Genomic DNA, 22039 nt, shown 5'->3' on the forward strand with positions numbered 1-22039 from the left:
CCTACCACTCCAAAAGAAAAAAAAAAATGAGGGGAGAAATTTTCAATGAAATAGATATAGATGGCATATATAAAAAAACAATCAAAACTTCAGGAAACAATAGATGCACTTATAGAAATGCAAAATGCTCTGGAAAATCTCAGCATCAGAATCAAACAAGCAGAAGAAAGAACTTCAGAGCTCAAAGACAAGGTTTTCAAATTAACCCAATCCAACAAAGACAAAGAAAAAAGAAAAAGAAAACATGAACAAAGCCTCCAAGAAGTCTCGGATTATGTTAAACAACCAAACCTAAGAATAATTGGCGTTCCTGAGGAAGAAGAGAAATCTAAAAAATTTGGAAAACATATTTGGGGGAATAATCAAGGAAAACTTCCCTGGCCTTGCTAGAGACCTAGACATCCAAATACAAGAAGCTCAAAGAACACCTGGGAAATTCATTGAAAAAGATCATTGCCTAGGCACATTGTCATCAGTTTATCTAAAGTTAAGACAAAGGAAAGAATCTTAAGAGCTATGAGGCAAAAGCACCAGGTAACCTATAAAGGAAAACCTATCAGATTAACAGCAGAAACCCTCTAAGCTAGAAGGGACTGGGGCCATATCTTCAGCCTCCTTAAACAAAACAATTGTATCCAACGAAACTAAGCTTCATAAATGAAGGAAGGATACAGTCCTTTTCAGACAAACAAATGCTGAGAGAATTCGCCACTACCAGGCCAGCACTACAACAACTGTTAAAAGGAGTTCTAAACCTTGAAACAAATCCTGGAAACACATCAAAACAGAATCTCTTTAAAGCATACATTTCACAGGCCCTATAAAGCAAAAATACAATTAAAAAAACAAAACAAAACAAAAAAAACAACGTATACAGGCAACAAATAGTACAATGAATGGAATGGTACCTCACATCTCAATACTAACCTTGAATGTAAATGGCCTAAATGCTCCACTTAAAAGATACAGAATTGCAGAATGGATAAGAATTCACCAACCAACCATCTGCTGCCTTCAAGAGACTCACCTAACACATACGGACTCACATACACTTAAGGTAAGAGTGGAAAAAGACATTCCATGCAAAGGGAGACCAAAAGCAAGCAAGAGTAGCTATTCTTACATCAGACAAACAAACTTTAAAGCAACAGCAGTTAAAAAAGACAAAGAGGAGACCAGACTCATGCCTGTAATCCCAGCACTTTGGGAGGCCCACACGGGCAGATCACTTGAGGTCAGGAGTTCAAGACCAGCCTGGCCAACATGATGAAACTCCGTCTCTACTAAAAATACAAAAATTAGTCAGGCGTGGTGGCTTGCTCCTATAGTCCCAGCTACTTGGGAGGCTGAGACAGGAGAATTGCTTGAACCTGGGAGGCAGACGTTGCAGTGAGCCAAGATTGTAGCACTGCACTCCAGCCAGGGTGACACAGCAAGACTCTGTCTCAAAAAAAAAAGACAAACAGTAAGATGATATAATAACAAAAGGCCTTGTCCAACAGGAAAATATCACAATCTTAAATATATATGCACCTAACACTGGAGCGCCCAAATTTCTAAAACAATTAATAGACCTAAGAAATGAGATAGACAGCAACGCAGTAATAATGGGGGACTTCAATACTCCACTGAAGTATTGAAGCACCAGACAGGTCATCAAGACAGAAAGTCAACAAAGAAACAATGGATTTGAACTGTACCCTGGAACAAATGGACTTAACATATATTTACAGAGCATTCTACTCAACAACCACAGAATATACATTCTATTCATCAGTGCATGGAACTTTCTCCAAGAAAGACCATATGATAGGCCACAAAATGAGCCTCAATAAATTTAAGAAAATTGAACTTATATCAAGCACTCTCTCAGACCACAGTGGAATAAAACTGTAAATCAACTCCAAAAGGAACCTTCAAAACCATACAAATACATGGAAATTAAATAACCTGCTCCTGAATGATCATTGGCTCAAAAATGAAATCAAGATGGAAATTAGACAATTCTTCAAACTGGGCCGGGCGTGGTGGTTCATGCCTGTAATCCCAGCACTTTGGGAAGCTGAAGCAGGTGGATCACAAGGTCAGGAGATCGAGACCATCCTGGCCAACATGGTGAAATTCCATCTCTACTAAAAATACAAAAATTAGCCAGGTGTGGTGGCTTGCTCCTATAGTCCCAGTTACTTAGGAGGCTGAGACAGGAGAATTGCTTGAACCTGGGAGGCAGAGGTTGCAGTGACCCAAGATTGTACCACTGCACTCCAGCCTGGGTGACACAGCAAGACTCTGTCTAAAAAAAAAAAAAAAAATCTTCAAACTGAACAATAGTGACACAACCTATAAAAACCTCTGGGATACAGCAAAGGCAGTACTAAGAGGAAAGTTCATAGCCCTAAACACCTACATCAAAAAGTCTGAAAGAGCACAATCTAAGGTCACACCTCAAGGAACTAGAGAAACAAGAACAAACCAAACCCAAACCCAGCAGAAGAAAGGAAATGACCACGATCAGAGCAGAACTCAATGATATTGAAACAAACAAACAAAATACAAACGATAAATGAAGCAAATGCCAGGCACAGTGGCTCACGCCTGTAATCCCAGCACTTTGGGCGGCAGAGGAGGGTGGATCACCTGAGGTCAGGAGTTCGAGACCAGTCTGACCAATATGGTGAAACCCCATCTCTACTAAATACAAAAAATTAGCCAGGTGTGGTGGCACATGCCTGTAATCCCAGCTACTTGGGAGGCTGAGACAGGAGAATCACTTGAACCCGGGAGGCGGAGGTTGCAGTGAGCTGAGATCGCGCCATTACACTCCAGCCTGGATAACAAGAGCAAAACTCTATCACAAAAAAAAAAAAAAAAGATAAATGAAACAAAAGGCTGGTTCTTTAAACAGATAAATAAAATTGATAGACCAATACCAAGATTAACCAAGAAAATAAGAGAAAAAATCCAAATAAGCTCAATTAGAAACAAAATGGGAGATATAACAACTGACACCACAAAAATGAAAAGATCACTCAAGGCTACTATGAACAACTTTACACACATAAACTCGAAAACCTAGAGGATATGGATAAATTCCTGGAAAGATACAACCTTTCTAGTTTAAATCAGGAAGAATTAGATATCCTGAACAAACCAATAACAAGCAGTGAGGTTGAAATGGTAACAAAAAAATTACCAATAAAAAAAGTCCAAGACCAGACAGATTCACAGCAGAATTCTACCAGACATTCAAAGAAGAATCAGTACTGATCCTATTGACACTATTCCACAAGATAGAGAAAGTGGGAATCCTCACTAAATCATTCTGTGAAGTCAGTATCACCCTAATACCAATACCAGGAAAGGATACCACCAAAAGAGAAAACTACAGACCAATATCTCTTATGAACATAGATGCAAAAGTCCTTAACAAAATACTAGCTAACCAAATCCAACAACATATCAAAAAGACAATCCACCATGATCAAGTGGGTTTCATACCAGGGATGCAGGGTTGGTCTAACATACGCAAGTCAATAAATGTGATACACCACATAAACAGAATTAAAAACAAAAATCACATGATCACCGCAATAGATACAGAAAAAGCATTCAACAAAATCCAGCGTTGCTTTATTATTAAAACTCTCAGCACAATTGGCATACAAGGGACATATCTTAATGTAATAAAGCCATCTATTATAAACCCACAGCCAACATAATACTGAATGGAGAAAAGTTGAAGGCACTCACCCTGAGAACTGGAACAAGACAAGGATGCCCATTCTCACGACTTCCTTTCAATATAGTATTGGAAGCCCTAGCCAGAGCAATCAGACAAAAGAAAGAAATAAAAAGCATCCGAATCGATAAAGAGGAAGTCAACTGTCACTATTTGCTGATTATATGACTGTTTACCTAGAAAACCCTAAAGATTCCTCCAGAAAGCTCCTAGAACTGATGAAAGAATTCAGCCAAGTTTCTGGATACAAAATTAAGGTACACAAATCAGTAGCTCTTCTATACACTAACAGTGACTAAGCTGAGAATCAAATCAAGAACTCAACCCCTTTTACAATAGCTGCAAAAAAATAAAATACTTAGGAATATACCTAACCAAGGAGGTGAAAGACCTCTGCATGGAAAACTCCAAAACACTGCTGAAAGAAATCACAGATGACACAAACAAATGGAAGCACATCCCATGCTCATGGAAGGGTAGAATCAATATTGTGAAAATGACCATACTGCCAAAAGCAATCTACAAATTCACTGCAATTCCCGTCAAAATACCACCATCATTCTTCACAGAACTATAAAAAACAATCCTAGGCCAGGCATGGTGGCTGACACCTGTAATCCCAGCACTTTGGGAGGCCAAGGTGGGTGGATCGCAAGGTCAGGAGTTCGAGACCAGCCTGGTCAATATGGTGAAACCTCGTCTCTGCTAAAAACACAAAAATTAGCCGGGCGTGGTGGCACGCACCTCCCAAGTCCCAGCTACTTGGGAGGCTGAGGCAGAAGAATCACTTGAACCCAGGAGGCAGAGGTTGCAGTGAGCTGAGATTGTGCCACTGCACTCCAGGTTGGGTGACAGAGCAAGACTCTGTCTCAAAAAAAAAAAAAAAAAAAAAAAAATCCTAAAATTCATACGGAGCAACAACAACAAAAAAGCCCACATAGCCAAAGCAAGACTAAGCAAAAAGAGCAAATCTGGAGGCATCACAGTACCTGATTTCAAACTATACTATAAGGCCATTGTTACCAAAACAGCATGGTACTGGTATAAAAATAGGCACATAGACCAACTGAACCACATAGAGAAACCAGAAATAAACCCAAATACTTACAGCCAACTGATCTTTGACAAAGCAAACAAAAACATAAAGTGGGGAAAGGACACCCTATTCAACAAATGGTGCTGAGATAATTGGCAAGCCACATGTAAAATGAAACTGGATCCTCATCTCTCACCTTATACAAACATCAGCTCAAGATGGATCAAGGACTTAAATTTAATACCTGAAACTATAAAAATTCTAGAAGATAACACTGGAAAAACCCTTCCAGGAATTGGCTTAGGCAAGGATTTCATGACCAAGAACCCAAAAGCAAATGTAATAAAAACAAAGATAAATAGCTGGGGCTTAATTAAACTAAAAAGCTTTTGCATAGCAAAGGGAATAGTCAGCAGAGTAAACAGACAGCCCACAGGGTGGGAGAAAATTTTCACAATCCATACACCTGACAAAGGACTAATATCCAGAATCTACAATGACTCAAACAAATTAGCAAGAAAAAAGCGAACAATCCCATCAAAAAGTGGGCTAAGGACATGAATAGACAATTCTCCAAAGAAGATATACAACTGGCCAACGAATATATGAAAAAATGCTCACCATCACTAATGATCATGGAAATGCAAATCAAAACCACAATGTAATACCATCTTACTCCTGCAAGAATGGCCATAATCAAAAAGTCAAAAAATAATAGATATTGGCATGGATGCAGTGAACAGGGAACACTTCTATACTTCTGGTGGGAATGTAAACTAGTACAATCACTATGGCAAACAGTGTGGAAATTCCTTAAAGAACTAAAAGTAGAACTACCATTTGATCCAGCAATCCCACTACTGGGTATCTACCCAGAGGAAAAGAAGTCATTATACGAAAAGGATACTTGCACATGCATGGTTATAGCAGCACAATTTGCAATTGCAAAAACGTGGAACCAACCCAAATGCCCATCAATCAAGGAGTGAATAAAGAAACTGTGGTATATACATATGATGGAATACTACTCAGCCATAAAAGTGAATGAATTAATGGCATTCACAGTGACCTGGATGAGATTGGAGACTACTATTCTAAGTGAAGTAACTCAGGAATGGAAAACGAAACATTGTATGTTCTTACTTATAGGTGGGAGCTAAGCTATGAGGATGCAAAGGCATAAGAATGACACAGTGGACTTTGGGGACTCAGGAGGAAAGGGTGGGAAGGGGGTGAGGGATAAAATACTACAAATTGTGTGCAGTGTATACTGCTTGAGTGATGGGTGCAGGAAAGTAGAGGAAAGGAAAGGAAAGGAAAGGAAAAGAAAAAGGAAAATGAAAAGGAAAGGTTTTTAAAAAAATCAATAGAGATCAAATTAAAAAATTTTTGTGCTTCAAAAGACACCCTCAATAAATTTTTTTAAAAATATGACAGAAATTGGGAGAAGTATAAATAATATATCTTATAAGAGACTTGTATCAGAATATATAAAGATCCAGAATAAAACGCAAACAACCCAATTTTAAAATGGGCAAAAAATTTGAACAGACATTTCATCAAAGAAGATATATGAATGGCCAATAAGCACATGAAAAGATGCTCAATGTCAGTAGATAATAGGGAAATACAATTTAAAACCACTATGAAATACCACTTCAGAATCACTGGAATGGCTAAAAAAACAGACAACAACACGTGTTGACAAGGAGGTGGAGAATTTGAAACCCTAGTACACTGCTGGTGGAAGGTAAAATGGTACACCCACTCTGGAAAACAGTTTTACAGTTTCCTAAGAAACTGATGCGAGCATACATTGTCAATCACTTACCACTGGAGGGGAGGGAAAGCCTTAAAATCTTGTTTCTAGCTCTCCTATCAAAATCAGACACTAAGAAAATGGGCTTCTTTTATGGTGTCAAGACAGCAAATAAAAACATCACTGTTTACTAACCTGGTCAGCTCCTAGCTGGGTGGAACCATCAGTATACATCACAGTTATCACCAGGGCTGCTGCCTGTTTGAGCATTTCAATCAGCTGGCTTTTTGCCCAATCATCCAAATGCCTAATATCACAAAAATGTTTTTTCAATGCTCCTGAGTTCCCAGAATTTAGGTAGCCTTCGGCCTCATCAGTATATTCTTCCAAAGCCATTTGTTTACTTGTTTTCTCTGACAAATTATTATATGTAATATGTTTTCTTTTAAGATTAATGCTTCCTTTATTTTCATTATTTATATTCTCCATTAGGAAATGCTTTCTTTTATGCCCCTTTTTCTGTAGAACTGAAGCCTCTTGATTATACTGTGGAATTAAAGAACTTGAAAGAGTCAATGAGCTGATGCTCTTCTGTTTTTGGTCAGTAGACAGCTGATCTGTGAGCCTGACACTGAAGGACTGAGGAGAGAGCTTGGTGGAACCTCTTGATGTCTGACTTCTTAAAGATTTAAGATCCTACAGAAAAATGGAAAATATTTCATTAGAATATGGACTCATAAGACAGATCTATAAACTAAACTAATTTCTGGTAAAAACTTGTCTAAGGTAATATGGAGACACAATCTTCATATTACCTATGATCAAAACTTCTAAGGAAACCATATAGTGTCTTCTAGAGCAGTGATTTTTCTCAACCAAGGTAGGCATGCATATCTGGATCAAGAGCTCAAAAACCAGCCAGGCGTGGTGGCTCATGCCTGTAATCCCAGCACTTTGGGAGGCCGAGATGGGTGGATCACTTGAGGTCAGGAATTTGAGATGAGTCTGGCCAACATGGTGAAACTTCGTCTCTACTAAAAATGCAAAAATTAGCTGGGCATGGTGGCGGGCACTTGTAATTCCAGCTACTCGGGAGGCTGAGGCAGGAGAATCACTTGAATCCAGGAGGTAGAGGCTGAAGTGAGCTGGGATTGCACCATTGCACTCCAGCTTGGGTGACAAGAGCGAAACTCTGTCTCAAAAAAAAAGCTCAAAAGCCTCCAACTGGCCCCTGTTCTGGGAATCAATGCATGTAATGAGACATGTCATGGATAGGATTATGTTGCATATGTGCATAAGAGAGAAGATTAATAATTTACAACTTCCAAGTAAAAGCCATTTGTAGAGAAAATGAAATCACCAAAACTATTTAATAATATGTTAATCTATCTACTGAAAAAATGTTTTTGGGCCAGGTGCAGTGGCTCACACCTGTAATCCCAATACTTTGGGACGCTGAGGCTGGCGGATCATGAGGTCAAGAGTTCGAGACCATCTTGGCCAACATAAAGAAACCTCGTCACTACTAAGAATACAAAAATTAGCTGGGCATGGTGGAGCATGCCTGTAATGCCAGCTACTCAGGAGGCTGAGGCAGAGAATCGCTTGAACCCGGAAGGTGGAGGTTGCAGTGAGCCGAGATTGCGCCACTGCACTCCAGCCTGGGTTACAGGGCAAGACTCTGTCCTGGAAAAAAAAAAAGTAAGCTTAAAAAAGAGAGAGAGAAAAGACCTCTAGAACAGAACAGACAACCCAGAGACTGATCCCAAGACTTTATATACAACAAAGATAGTATTTCAATTCAATAGAAAAGGATAGATTAATTAATAGGGCTGGTACAACTAGCACCACATCAAAAAGAAAATAAATACATTGGGAAAACTATTTGGAACAAAAATGACAAAGGGTTAACTGCTATATTATACAACAAGTTATCATACATTTACAAGATAAGACAAACAGTTCAACAGAAAAATGAGCAAAGAATAGGAAGAGGTAATACACAAAACAGAAAACCCAAACAGGAAACAAATACAATACTCAGGGAAATGCAAATTAACTATAACTGGAAACACAGGGGAAGAGGTAGTCTCATGTATTGCTGGTAAAAATGTAAATAGACTCTTTCTAGAAGGCAAACTGTCAAGACTTATTAAAATTAATAATGCATACATCACTCTTGGGAGTTGGGTGGAGAAAGTGACCCACAGGGAGCTCAAGATGGGCCTCTGGGAATGCTAGTTATGTTTCCTGAACTGGGTTTGGGTTTGCGAAATTTTGACCTAAACTTAACTTAGGATATGTGTGCTGTTTTATATATATACACACACACATATACACATACATATATACGTATATATACATATACACATGTATGTATATACATATATATACATATATATACATATACCTCAGCCATATATATATATATGAGAGACAGAGTGCTCTTGCCTTAACAAAAACAGATAGGAAATAATATCCATCATCTAACCAAATAATCTCTAACCAAATAATCTCACTCTTGGCTGTTTCACAGAAATATATGCAACAGTAAACAGGTTTAACCAAAATGTTTATAGCAGTATTGCTCATTATGGCAAAGGACTGAAAATAAAGTAGATACCAATCACAAGAAAACTGAGGAATGAATTACATAATATCCACATCATGAAATACATAGCCACTAAAAAGAATGACCTTGTTAAAACATGGATTGCAGGGGGAAAAATGACTCCAGCTATAGTGGTTGACTGAAGATGATGACCTCATTTTTAAAAATAATGACCAAATCTCCCCGCTTATGCACACGAAGATGTTACGCACATAACACTCGGGTACCCTGGGAGACCACCTCTGTGATGAAGGTTTGCATTTGAAAACATGATTGGAGAGTGAAGGAAGCAGAACCCAACCAAGGAAGACAATGGCTAAGATGCAGTCACCCAAAGGCCTGCCCTGGGCTGAGCATGGTCCTGCAGATGTGTCTCCCAATGGGTCAAGACAGCTGCGCTTTTATACCCCTGCACAAACTAGTCACTGGACCAGTCACTCCTGCGGAAGGGGTGGGCCCTTGGGCAAAGAAGTTCTTTGCAGCCAGGCAATCAGGGAGGGGCTGTCCCAGGAGCAGGGACAGTGCTTCAGTACTAAAGGGGCATATGGGTACCACAGTGCTTGCTACAGTCCACACTGCACTGCTCATAGCCACTTGCTTCAGGGACGTTCTGGGAGCAGCTCCCGTAGGATTCTGGTGGGCCTTTTCCTTGGGAAATTTATAAAAGGAAGGTACTGGGATGAACTACATCTTGTTGCTGCAGCTGGCCTCAAGGTTGCAAATTACATTCATCTCCCTCCTCTACTGCCCATGCTAGGGTCTCCTCACCCTTGCCTATCTCCTCTACTGCTCTAGGTGGCTTAGCTTACCTGATCAGGTAACCCAAACCCTCATCCCTGAGAGGTAAGCCCCTGGCCACCATGCCCTTCTCTGGCCATAGCCCCAGCATTTGCCATCAAATTTGGGCAGGGGACCATGAGGTGGCCAATCACATAACCTGGGTGCTTCCCTGCCCCCAGTTATGTAGTAACAGCTCTACCTCCACCTGACGCCCACGGTCAGCCACCCCAGAAGATGGAAATTACATTCCTTGCCAGCCAGTCTCTTGGCACAAGGAGCTCGAAATGACCAGACAGCAGCCACAGCTGGAAATTAAATGGCATTCTTCCTGTGCCCCTGCTGGAAAGGTTTTCCCTTTGAGAGTCAAGACCTTTAAACCTTAAGAACCCAGAGGAGTGTGAGGGAGAAATACAGATTTCTAAGTGGGTCACTGGGAGTGATGACTTTCACCTTTTGGTTCCCAGACCCATTTATTACACAAACCAAGGACACTGCACCACGTACTGGTTAGTGATTTGCAGTGCAGACTGCACCCTGGAGGTGACTGCTTCATCGCAGGTGTCACCTCCAGGCTGCACACGAGGTGAGCTGTGCCTTCCACAGACCATCCTGCTGCTCCATCAGGCTGGCAGCTTCTTGGTGTGTGGCTGTGAGGGAGAGAGTGAGTCCCACTCTCATGTGCCCACTGCTGCAGTTCCTTGGCTGAGCGCAGGATCCTGCGGATCAAACACTCTGTGAAACTTGGGTGATGGAGCTGACTGAATCCATGAGAATGGGAAAGGCAAACCCATGCCTGTAACATGTGTTGGTTCCGGCCAAGATGAATCACTGTACCTTCTAGGGCACAAGGGGTTCAGTGTTGTCAAATGACTGTTTCCCTCCAAGGAAGGTGCAACTGGGGACTCAGTGTTTGGTCTCTGTTACTGGAAGATTGGATGTTCTGCAGAGAAATAGCTAGGTCAGCTCTGGTGAGGGGGAGCCCCATGCTATGGGCTATGCACAGCATCTACCCACCCCACGATTACTCCATGAGAGAGCCCAGTGTGCCAGCATGGGCGCAGCAGATGGCAGAGGCTAGATGTCAACTGGCCAAGTCATGCTATTAATGTGGTGGTTTGGTGTGTCCCCATGGTGAATGCTCTTGGGTGGGATGTACTTCATGACTGTTCCCACAGATCCCTCCACATGCCTTACTTCAGGAACTCCCTGATCTTCCATCTTTCTCATTCCAGGTACCTGAGCAACCTGTCAAGCCACTAGCCACTGCCCAAGAGTTCCAAATGTGTTAATACTGGGGCCACTTCTCCTTCCACACAAAGTAGATAGTCAAGGGGCACTACCCAACGTTCTACCCATTGGGTTTCCCTTGAGCACTGTCTTCCAGGGCTGCCTAAATCAGGCTGTTCAGAGCCCACCCACCATGAACCAAGCTCTAACCTTTCCTGCCTCCATCAGCTGGTCTTAAGGCTGCCCCCGTCAGAAGTACCAGTGCCAGCACCAATGATGTCATGGGTTCTGGGCCACACGAAAAGCTTGGTTGTGCCTGCTTGTACCTAGTACTAAATGAGCCACTTCCAACTTGCAATGGACAGCTGCACGCCCACCTCTCAGTGGGTCTGACAGAACCAGCTCATGCAGGCAGTTCTGGCTCATGGTCACTTGATGTCACCACGGCCTCACGCTCCATCTCTACCAGGGCGCAGTAGCATGACAGTTTTGTTTTTGAAAAATTTATAATTCGTTTCTGCAGATAGCATTGCCTTGCTCCAGAGTTCTAGGAGTCTGCATTGAGATTCTTCTGTTGAGGCTTTTCCTTAAGCTTCACATGGCATCTTTCCCCACTACAGATACCTCTAACATCACAAGGTCTGTTGGGCTGGAAGTCCAAGTAGCTGAGCCACTTGCTTCACAGCCTAGGTCTCTTACAGGATGCTTTCCTATGCAGTATTCCCAATGTGGAATATGCTGCCTCCACTCCCTAAACCCAGAGATGCCTATCAGGTGTTATGGTTCACTCTTAATGGTTAATGTGATTAACCACGTTGCAGGATGACTCGACCAGTTAACATCTTCATTCATAATGCTTCGTTCTTAAAAATGCAGTAATTTAGCCAGGTGTGCACTTGTAGTCCCAGCTACTCGGGAGACTGAAGCAGATCACTTTGACCCCAAGAGTTTGAGGCCAGCCTGAGCAACACAGTAAGACCCAGTCTCTCGGGGGGGGGGAAAAAAAAAAAAAGGTGGCCAGGCGCGGTGGCTCATACCTGTAATCCCAGCACTTTGGGAGGCCAAGGCAGGTGGATCACCTAAGGTCGGGAGTTCAAGACCAGCCTGACCAACATGGAGAAAGCCCGTCTCTACTAAAAATACAAAAAAAAAAAAAAAAAAATTAGCCGGGCATGGTGGCGCATCCCTGTGATCCCAGCTACTTGGGAGGCTGAGGCAGGAGAATTGCTTGAACCTGGAAGGCGGAGGTTGTGGTGAGCTGAGATCGTGCCATTGCACTCCAGCCTGGGTAACAAGAGTGAAACTGCCTTAAAAAAAAAAAAAAGGCACTAATTTGTCCTTTACTTGCAAGGGGATATCCTACCTATCCTCAGACCACTGAACTTCCAAAAACTTCATGGTTGTGGTGGGCCCCAGAATATCTGTGTGCTTATCTCCCATGTTTTGGACAGCAAGACAGCTAACAAACTTGCCATTTCTTGCTTATGCTGATTGGCGTGATGTCATCAAAACAGTGGGTGGCGGGATAACATAGCACTGGGGCAAGGTGCAAATTTATATCGTCCATTCAGAGTGAATATTTCTGCAGGGATGGAAAAGAACGTGTTCACCAAATCAATAATTGCATTTCATATACCTGAGGCCTTGTTAATTTCATATGCCACATCCAGCCCACCAGCTGTCATTAGGGCTATAACTTGGTCACAACTATTTGCGGTGTCCATTGTTATTCTCCAGGATCTGACTTCTGTGAGCACCTACCTGGTGAATTAAATGAATATATGACAGGGACCACCCTGTGCCCTGAATCTTGTAGGGGTTTAAGGATGGCACTAACTTCTGCCATTTCTCCTAGGTTGCCATATTGCTATACTAATTCACTGTCTTTGCTGGGAAGGCAGTTTCAGCGTCATCCACTTGAGCTTACTCACTAGGAGAGCTCTCATCCTCAGGCCAAGGAGCCAGTACCTGAGGGTTCTTCCAACAGTCTGTTCATTCCAAATAACATTTGGGGACTTGGAAAATGGCTTCAGAGTGAGCCCTCCCATTATAGTGTAATCTGGGCCAAGGTTCCATTTATTGCTTGAGTCCTTGCGCCTCTGACGGAGAAACCATGATGATACTTTAGGTCTCCAGGTATCAATATCATATGAATGTTTCAGCATCCCTTTCCCCCTTGTATAAGTTCCCAGAGTAAATGGCCACAGGTTTCCCTGGCGGAAAGACAGGAGGAATAACTGCCATATACACTCACTATGGTGTTGCATAGTCCTTCCTCCTGGGGACCTGGCCTCTCCTTCAGTCAGTTGGTTCCAGGTCTGAAGTCACTTTACGAGAACTGTATCTACCCTGCTTCTGACAGGCAGTACCACCTGGCCTCTATGTCAGGATCCTGTCTCCCTGACTGTTATCAGGAGGCATCTCCTATTATCAGCTCTGGTCTATAGCGGACACCACTGAGATTCTCAGTGAAGCCGATGCTCCCCACTCCCTCATCAGCTTTCATTATTGCTTCGGTAAATAGAGCATCCAGAGCGCCCTTCTGCAGAACAATGTTACCTGCTGAGTTTCCCAGCCCTCCACAATATGGCCATTCTAGCATGTCCACCTCTCCTGGCTTTTCATGCCTTCTTTTACCATCTGCCCTGGCAGTTCTAATCTTTCTCCTTCACTTAGTGTGAACCCTCTCCAACAAAGAACTAAAAGCCATCCTAGCAGTATGCTGGCACCACCTCCTGGAATCTTCATCGGGTTGTCAAATCCAGTGTCTCTGAAGTGATCCCGCATAAATAAACTCTCCCTTATCCAACCTTGGTTCCACCTGCCTTGATCCAGCACCCTCAGACCCAGCCCACCATAGGTACTCTCCCAGGCCTGCTTGTATATGGCCAGTTAGGTCCTGCAGTTCCTTTGGAGAAGAATCTCTTTCGTCCCTGTGCCAGTTATCAACGTACTGCCTCCCAGCTACAAATTCGCCTCTCAGCTACAAATTCACCCCTCGTTGCACCCCATGCCCTACAGAAAATACGCCTCCTTTGCCACCTGGCACGATGTTAAGCTCCGTCAGCAGAGGGTGCTAGAGGGACGCTGTCAGAGAAGAGGCCTCTGGCTGCTGTGCTTTGCTTTGCTTTCCTTTCTTCTTGCTCCTGCAGCTCTTAACCAGTGTACTAGACACCCATGAGCAGCCCCACTGGCCACTTCCCAGCTACTTCTGCAGACATTCTAGCCAGCCGTCCAGCAAGTTTCAGTCGATCCCTGTGGGCAGCTTCCTACTGAGTTTCACAGGCACCCCTACCAACTTCTCAGTGAGTTTAGTGATACCCCATAGGTGGGTTCCCACTTGCCAGACTGACTGGCACTTCAGCCAACTTCTTGGCCACCCAGTGGGCTACATCCGCAACCTCTGACAGTCTGAATCTCGGCCTTGAGGGGAGAGACTCTGCTAAATTTGTCCCTTCCTTCAGCACCCCACTTCAGCCCTAGCAGGGGAAGCTGCTCCCTGTCTGCTCTTGCTGGATTCTTTAGAGTTTTCTCTAAAGCTATTCCTGTTAGCTAATCCTGCTAGTTAGTAATGCCTTAAACATTCCCTGTTCAAATTACTCTACGGTTTCTGCCCCCTGACTGGACTGTAACAGGCCCAGTACTTTTCGGCAGGGTTATTTTGTGACTTAATGACCAGGAGAGGAGGAGGGGGCAGCAAAAAAGAAAAAGCTTGAACAAAACATTCATCAATCTTTTCACAATTTCTTATGAAATGACATATGTATGCATGTGTATAACTATACAAAAAGATCTGGGGAATTATGAACTTTGTTTGTTTTTTCTGTTTCTCCCTCCCCATCCCAAAAACTTTTCCTAAAGTATTATTAAATAATGACGGAGCATGTCTTATTTTTCAAGACACAAGCTCTCCATTGTTCTCCAGCAAAGGTGGGGGGAAGCGCTCAGGGTGGGGCCATTTCTGCAGGTCTCAGAGGTATCTGATACTCAAGATTTATTTTTTAAATAAAATTTATTATTATTATTTTTGAAACAGGGTCTCACTCTGTTACCCAGGCTGGAGTGCAGTGGCACAATCTCAGCTCCCTGCAACCTCCACCTCCCTAGCTCAAGCAACAGTCCCCCTTCCTCAGCCATCCAAATAGCTGGGATTACGTGCCATCATGCCCCACTAATTTTTTGCATAGATAACTGTGAAAGGAAAATAAATCTTGGGAATCCCAAGTCACTAAGCTAAAGGGAAAAGTCAAGGTGGGAACTGCTTAGGGCAAACCTGCCTCCCATTCTATTCAAAGTCAAATTCTATGCCTCTGAGGTTCACCTGAGACAAATGGGGATCTGATTGCTTCCCCTCCCCACTGTTTATGTAAAAATACAGAGTCACTAAATTGTGTATTCAGTGGAAGGCTGATCAAGGACTCAAAAGAATGCAACCTTTTGTCTCTTACCTACTTTTTGTTTGTTTTTGAAACAGAGTCTCATCCTATCCTTCAGGCTGGAGTGCAGTGGTGCAATCTTGGCTCACTGCAACCTCCACTTCCTGGTTCAAGGGATTCTCCTGCCTCATCCTCCCGAGCAGCTGGGATTACAGGCACCTGCCACCATGCTCGGCTAATTTTCGATTTTTAGTAGAGACAGGGTTCCACCACGTTGGCCAGTCTGGTCTTGAACTCCTGACCTCAAGGGATCCACCCGCCTCAGCCTCCCAAAATACTGGGATTACAGGGGTGAGCTATCGCACCTGGCCCCTCTTATCTAATTCTAACCTGGAAGCCCCCTCTTCGAGTTGTCCCGCCTTACCAGACCGAACCAATTACATCTTACACATATTGAGGTTTCATGTCTTCCTAAAATGTTTAAAAGCAAACTACCCCCAGCCACCTTGGGCACGTCTCAGGACTTCCTAAGGCTGTGTCATAGGCATGTCCTTAACCTAGGCAAAATAAACTTTCTAAATTGAGACCTGCCTGTTATTTTGCATTCACACGGGTTTCACCATGTTGCCTAAGCTGGTCTGATCCTCAAGATTTTTTTTTTTTCTTGGCTCCCTGTGGTATTTCAATCAAGATTTAAATATACCAATCCAAAGGTTCCCATCCTGTATCTCAGGGTCTGGTCCCTCTTTCTTCAGATCAAGACCTTAATCTTGGCCAGGTGGAGGTGGCTCATGCCTGTAATCCCAGCACTTTGGTAGGCTCAAGACGCCCAGGAATTCGAGACCAGACTGGGCAACATGGCGAAACCCCATGTGTACTTAAAAAACAAACAAACAAACAAAAAAACTAGCCGGGCACGCACGCCTGTAGTCTCAGCTACTCAGGAGAATCACCTGAGGCCCGGAGGCGGAGGTTAAAGTGAGCCTGATCGGACCTCCAGCCTAGGTATCATCAAAAAACAAAAAACAAAACAAAACAAAAACCCCTAGCACACCACCAGGGCTGAAAATTCAAGTTTCTCTGGAGCAATCAGGACTAAGTCTTGGGTCTACGGCTGCAGGCTGTCACTTTATAGGCTGCCCAGGAAGCCCTCTGGCTTTCACGTTTAGCCTTTAATTGCTTATCACCTACGGCCTTTTTTTCTTTTTTGTATTTTTCCACAGGATCTATTATTCCCAGCCACAGCCATCCAATTCCATTGTCTTCAACTGCCTTGTACTTCTCAGATGTGCAGTATTGTCCCAGCTGGTGCAGCTGCTCCCACTAGTAAGCCAGACAAACCCACCTTGAGCCAAAGTTTTAACTCCACTGCTACCATTTGTATTGCACCCACAACTTGTGATGAGGTCATCAGTGCCAGCTTACCTGCGGGAGACCAAACTCCAAAATCACATGTCTACTTTCTCAGACCACTCCTGCCACCAACTGTAGCAGATCAGGTTCCCTGAGACTGAGATTTGTCAGCAGAAAGTTTACTGGGGAGTGGCCTTGGAGATCAGAAGAATGGAGCCTGGGGAAGCTGAAATGTGATACATCGCAAGAAATGCCTCAACCAATGCCACCTGACGAGGGAGGTTGGGTTGGCACAGATATATACAAGCCATAATTACAGTCATGCAGGGATATGTTCTGAGAAATGCATCATTAGGCGATCTCATTGTTATGAAAACATCATAGATCAAGGGTCCCCAACCCCTGAATTGAGGACCACTACCTGTCTGTAGTCTGTTAGGAACAAGGCCACACAGCAGGAGGTGAGCAGCAGGTGAGTGAGCATTCCCACCTGAGCTCCGCCTCCTGTCAGATAGGCAGCAGCATTAGATTCTCATAGGAGCAAGAACAGTACTGTGAACTGCACAGGCGAGGAATAGGTTGCGAGCTCCTTATGAGAATCTACCGCCTGACGATCTTAGGTGGAACAGTTTCATCCCGAAAGCATCCACCCGACCCCCATCCCGTGGAAAAATTGTCTTCAATGAAACCAGTCCCTGGTGCCAAAAGGTTGGGGACTGCTGTCATATAGTGAACTTACACAAACCTAGATGGCATAGCTTACTACACTCCTAAGCTGTATGATCTAGCCTGTAGCTCAAACCTGTACAGCACGTACTAGGCTACAAAGCTGTACAGCATGTTACTGCACCGAATACTGTAGGCAACTATAACACAACAGTAAGTATTTGTGTATCTAAACATAGGTAAAAATACAGTATAAAAGATTAAAAAATGGTACTTATATAGGGCACTTACCATAAATGGAGCTTGCAGGACTGGCAGTTGCTCTGGGTGAATCAGTGAGTGGGGAGTAAGTGTGAAACCTTAGTGCATTACTGTACACTAATGTAGGCTTCACAAACACTATACACTTAGGACACACTAAATTTATTTTTAAAAATTTTCTTTCTTCAATAATAAATTAACCTCAATGTACTATAACGTTTTTTACTTTATACACTTTTAAATTTTTTAAACTTTTGAACTCTTTTATAACATTTACCTTAAGACAAAAACACATTGTACAGCTGAACAAAAATATTTTTTCTTCACATCTTGATTCCATAACCTTTTCTCTATTAAGATATTTAACTTTTTAAAAAATGTTCTTAACTTTATTGCTTAAAACTAAGACACACACACACATTAGCCTAGGCCTACACAGGGTAAAGAGCATCAGTATCACCGTCCTCTACTTCTGTATCTTGTCCCCCTGGAAGGTCTTCAGAGGCACTAATACATATGGAGCTGTCACTTCCTATGATAAGAGTACCTTCTTCTGGATACCTCCTGAAGGACCTGCCTGGAGCTGTTTTACAATTAGCTTTTTTTTCATAAGAAGGAGTATACCCTAAAATAATGATAAAAAGTATATATAGTATCATAAATATATAAACCAGTAACACAGTCATTTGTTTTCAAGTACTCTGTACTACATATAATTGTATATACAATTATACATAGTATAGTACAGTGTAGTAGGCTATGCCATCTAGGTTTGTGTAAGTTGACTGTATGACATAGCTATATACTATATACAGAGTGCTATACTTTTATACACCCGGTAGTGCAGTAGGTTAGTTTACGCCAGCATCACAACAAAAACATAATGCGGCCGGGTGCGGTGGCTCATGCCTGTAATCTCAGCACTTTGGGAGGCCGAGGTGGGAGGATCACCTGAGGTCAGGAGTTCAAGATCAGCCTGGCCAACATGGTGAAACCCTGCCTCTACCAAAAATACAAAAATTAGCCAGGTGCGATGGCGGGCACCTGTAATGCCAGCTACTCAGGAGGCTGAGACAGGAGAATCACTTGAACTGGGAGGTGGAGGTTGCAGTGAGCTGAGATTGCACCACTGCACTCCAGCCTGGGTGACAAGAGTGAAACTCTGTCTTGGGAAAAAAAAAAATGTAATGCATTGTGCTATGATAACAGGACAGCTATGATGTCACTAGGAGACAGGAATTTTTCAGATCCATTATAATCTTATGGGACCACCAACATATATACGGTCTGTCGTTGACCAAAACATCATTCATTATGCAACGCATGACTGTCCAACCACATAAATTATAATCATAGAAAAAAATTAACAAAAATATAAAAGGCACATACTAAGTTGTTAACATGGGTTAACAATAAGGGAGAGGGTTCGACAAGCAAAAAAAAACTTGAACCTTCTCACAATTTTATATTAAAATGATGTATGTATGCATGTATATAAATATGTAAAAAAAAAATTTAAGAAAAATGTCTTTGGGAAGCCGAGGTGGGTGGATCACTTGAGGTCAGGAGTTTAAGACCAACCTAACCAACATGGCGAAACCCCGTGTCTACTAAAAATACAAAAATTAGCCAGGCATGGTGGTGGGCGCCTGTAATACTGGCTACTCAGGAGGCTGTGGCAGGAGAATCCCTTGAACCCAGGAGGGGGAGGTTGCAGTGAGCCGAGATCGCACCACTGTACTCCAGCTTGGGTGACAGAGCAAGACTCCAACTCAAAAAAAAGAAAGAAAAGAAAAGAAAATTGTGTGGAATTACAGATTTTAGTTTTTTGTTTGTTTTTTCTAAAAAAAAAAAAAAACACTTTTCCTAATGTATTACAAAGAGACTCCCCAAAAATGTTGTGGAAAAAATTTATAATACTAAAAAAAAATAGTAGGCCAGGCACAGTAGCTCATGTCTATAATCCCAGCACTTTGAGAGGCTGAGGCAGGAGAATCGTGTGAGCCCAGGAGTTTGAGACCAGCCTGGGCAACATAGCAAGACCTCGTCTCCACACAAAAATAAAAAATTAGCCAGACACAGTGGCAAGTGCCTGTAGTCCCAGCTACTCAGGAGGCTGAGGTGGGAAGACTGCTTGAACCTGGGAGGTTCAGGCTGCAATGACCTGTGAACTCCAGCCTGGGCGACACAGCAAGACCTCGTCTCGAAAAAAAAAAAGTAAGTTTATCTCTCTCTCATGTTCTGAGGTAAATGGTCTCAGTAGGTGGTATAGCTGTTTTTTAAAGTCACTCAGGGGCCCAGGATCCTTCTAGCATGTTGTTCCACAATCCTCTAGGACACTGTTATCATTTGCAGGGTTGGAGAAGAATCATTTCAGCTCCAACCGATGGGAAGCAAAGAGGCCAGAGAAGCAGGCAGGCTGTCTTGGAGCCTCCCTTGGAAATGGCACCCGCTGAGCTCACAACTCACTGACAGGCACCTGGCCACTTGGTCAAACCTGACTGCAACAAGACTGAGCCATGTAGTGTAATTGTGTGCCTCAAAAAACAAGGATGGATTCAACGTGGTAAGAAATGAGTAATCGCTGCCAAAAAGTTATCTGGAATAATTTAAAATGCCCATGATTATGAAGTGGTTGCCATAAAAGGCAGGATAATTAATGGTTACATTTGAGCAGGGAGAGATTTTAATTGAGAAGTAAATTTTGAGGTGTTGGCAATGTAAGTGGTAGTTACATGGATGTTCTCTTACATTAATTTAAGTTTTGCATTTTTAGTGTTTTTCATGACAAAGTGTTTCTAAATAAAGATCTATACTTGTTTCAAGAAGATATAACAGTCCAATCTTTACTGAATGTGTATCTTGAGTCACCTCAGTCAGTCTAGCAGATAAGAAAATTAGACCCCAAAATGACAAGTATCACAGGTTTAATACAGTTTGGTGTGACTTAGTGTTTGTAAAAGTAAATATGTGTAGTTTATTTCCATTAATTGCTGAGTTGAATTTCCATATTTATTTGGTATGAAATAGGCTCATGGAAATGAAAGGCTAATTTACAATATTTTTCTTAGACGAATTTGACATAACAGCTCAGTATTTCACAAGAATCCAGAGTCAATTAAAACTTTAGGTCCAGCATCACTCATCAGTAATCCACCAGCAATCCAACTTTAATTTGGATTCATATGATGAAGGAATAAAACTGGTGAGAATCTGTGGTGGAAAGACTCCAAGGTGGCCCCTATGATCCCTGCCTCTTGGTATCATGTCCTCACATAACCCCAAACCGCTTTGAGTGTGAATGGGACTATTGATTAGCTTCTAACCAACAGAACACACCAAAGGCAGCAGCATATATGTGATCACATTATATAAAACTGTAATGTCAGTGCTGCTAGGGAAAGTGAGCTGCCATATTGTAGGTTGCCCACATAGAGGATCACATGACAGGAACTGGGGATGCCTTCCAGACACCAGCCAGTGAGAAACTGAGACCCTTGGTCTGAAAGTCTATAAGAAACTGAATTCTGTCAACAACCATGTGAGCTTAGATGAGAATGCTTCCCCACTGCAGCCTCAGGAGAGACACCAGACCTGGCTGACACCTGGAGTCCACCCTTGCAGAGGACCTAGCAGAGTCAGGTCCAGGCTCCTGAGGCACAGAAACTGTACAACAATAATTGTGTTTTTTAAGCCAGTAAGTTTGTATTAATAATGTTATACAGCAATAGAAAATACAAAATCCTTACGAAAATTCCACTATTTTTCCAAATCCAAGAGAGAAAAGTAGTATCATATCTTTTTCTATTATCTTCTCAATAACCTTAACAAACAAAAGCCAGAATTTTAATGGGGTATTTTATTTTCAGAGATGAGATCTTGCTATGTTGCCTAGGCTGGACTCAAACTCCTGGGCTCAAGTGATCGTCCCAGGCATTAACAATGTATTTTAGAACAACAATAAGAGCTTACATGAGATGGACTGACTGTCATAAATTTTTCATCAGAGCCTCATATTATAGCTGCCAGAGGCATTTCATTATTCTTACCGGTTTTTGAAGGGGAGTATATTTCCACCTCTGTCAAGTATGCACCCTCTATTATTCAAAAAAATATGGAATAATGTGATTATGATAGTGTCTTACACTATCAATTGCTAGGCATGTAATTCACACTCAAAAATTCTTACCAGTTTATTAGTGACTTCTACTATAATAAAGTATATAAGCAA

General features: G+C 42.4%; 1 protein-coding gene across 1 annotated transcript in view; it reads right to left on the minus strand.

The window, feature by feature from the left end:
• The window catches only part of POLN (DNA polymerase nu), a 154065-nt gene that overhangs the window by 129624 nt on the left and 2402 nt on the right, over positions 1 to 22039 (minus strand). Inside the window, exon 2 of the mRNA XM_063705148.1 lies at positions 6730 to 7230. Coding sequence (XP_063561218.1) covers positions 6730 to 7230 — 501 coding nt within the window. The remainder of the gene's footprint in view (positions 1 to 6729; positions 7231 to 22039) is intronic.

This window comes from Gorilla gorilla, chromosome 3, assembly GCF_029281585.2.
Source record: "Gorilla gorilla gorilla isolate KB3781 chromosome 3, NHGRI_mGorGor1-v2.1_pri, whole genome shotgun sequence".
Taxonomy (NCBI): Eukaryota; Metazoa; Chordata; class Mammalia; order Primates; family Hominidae; genus Gorilla; species Gorilla gorilla.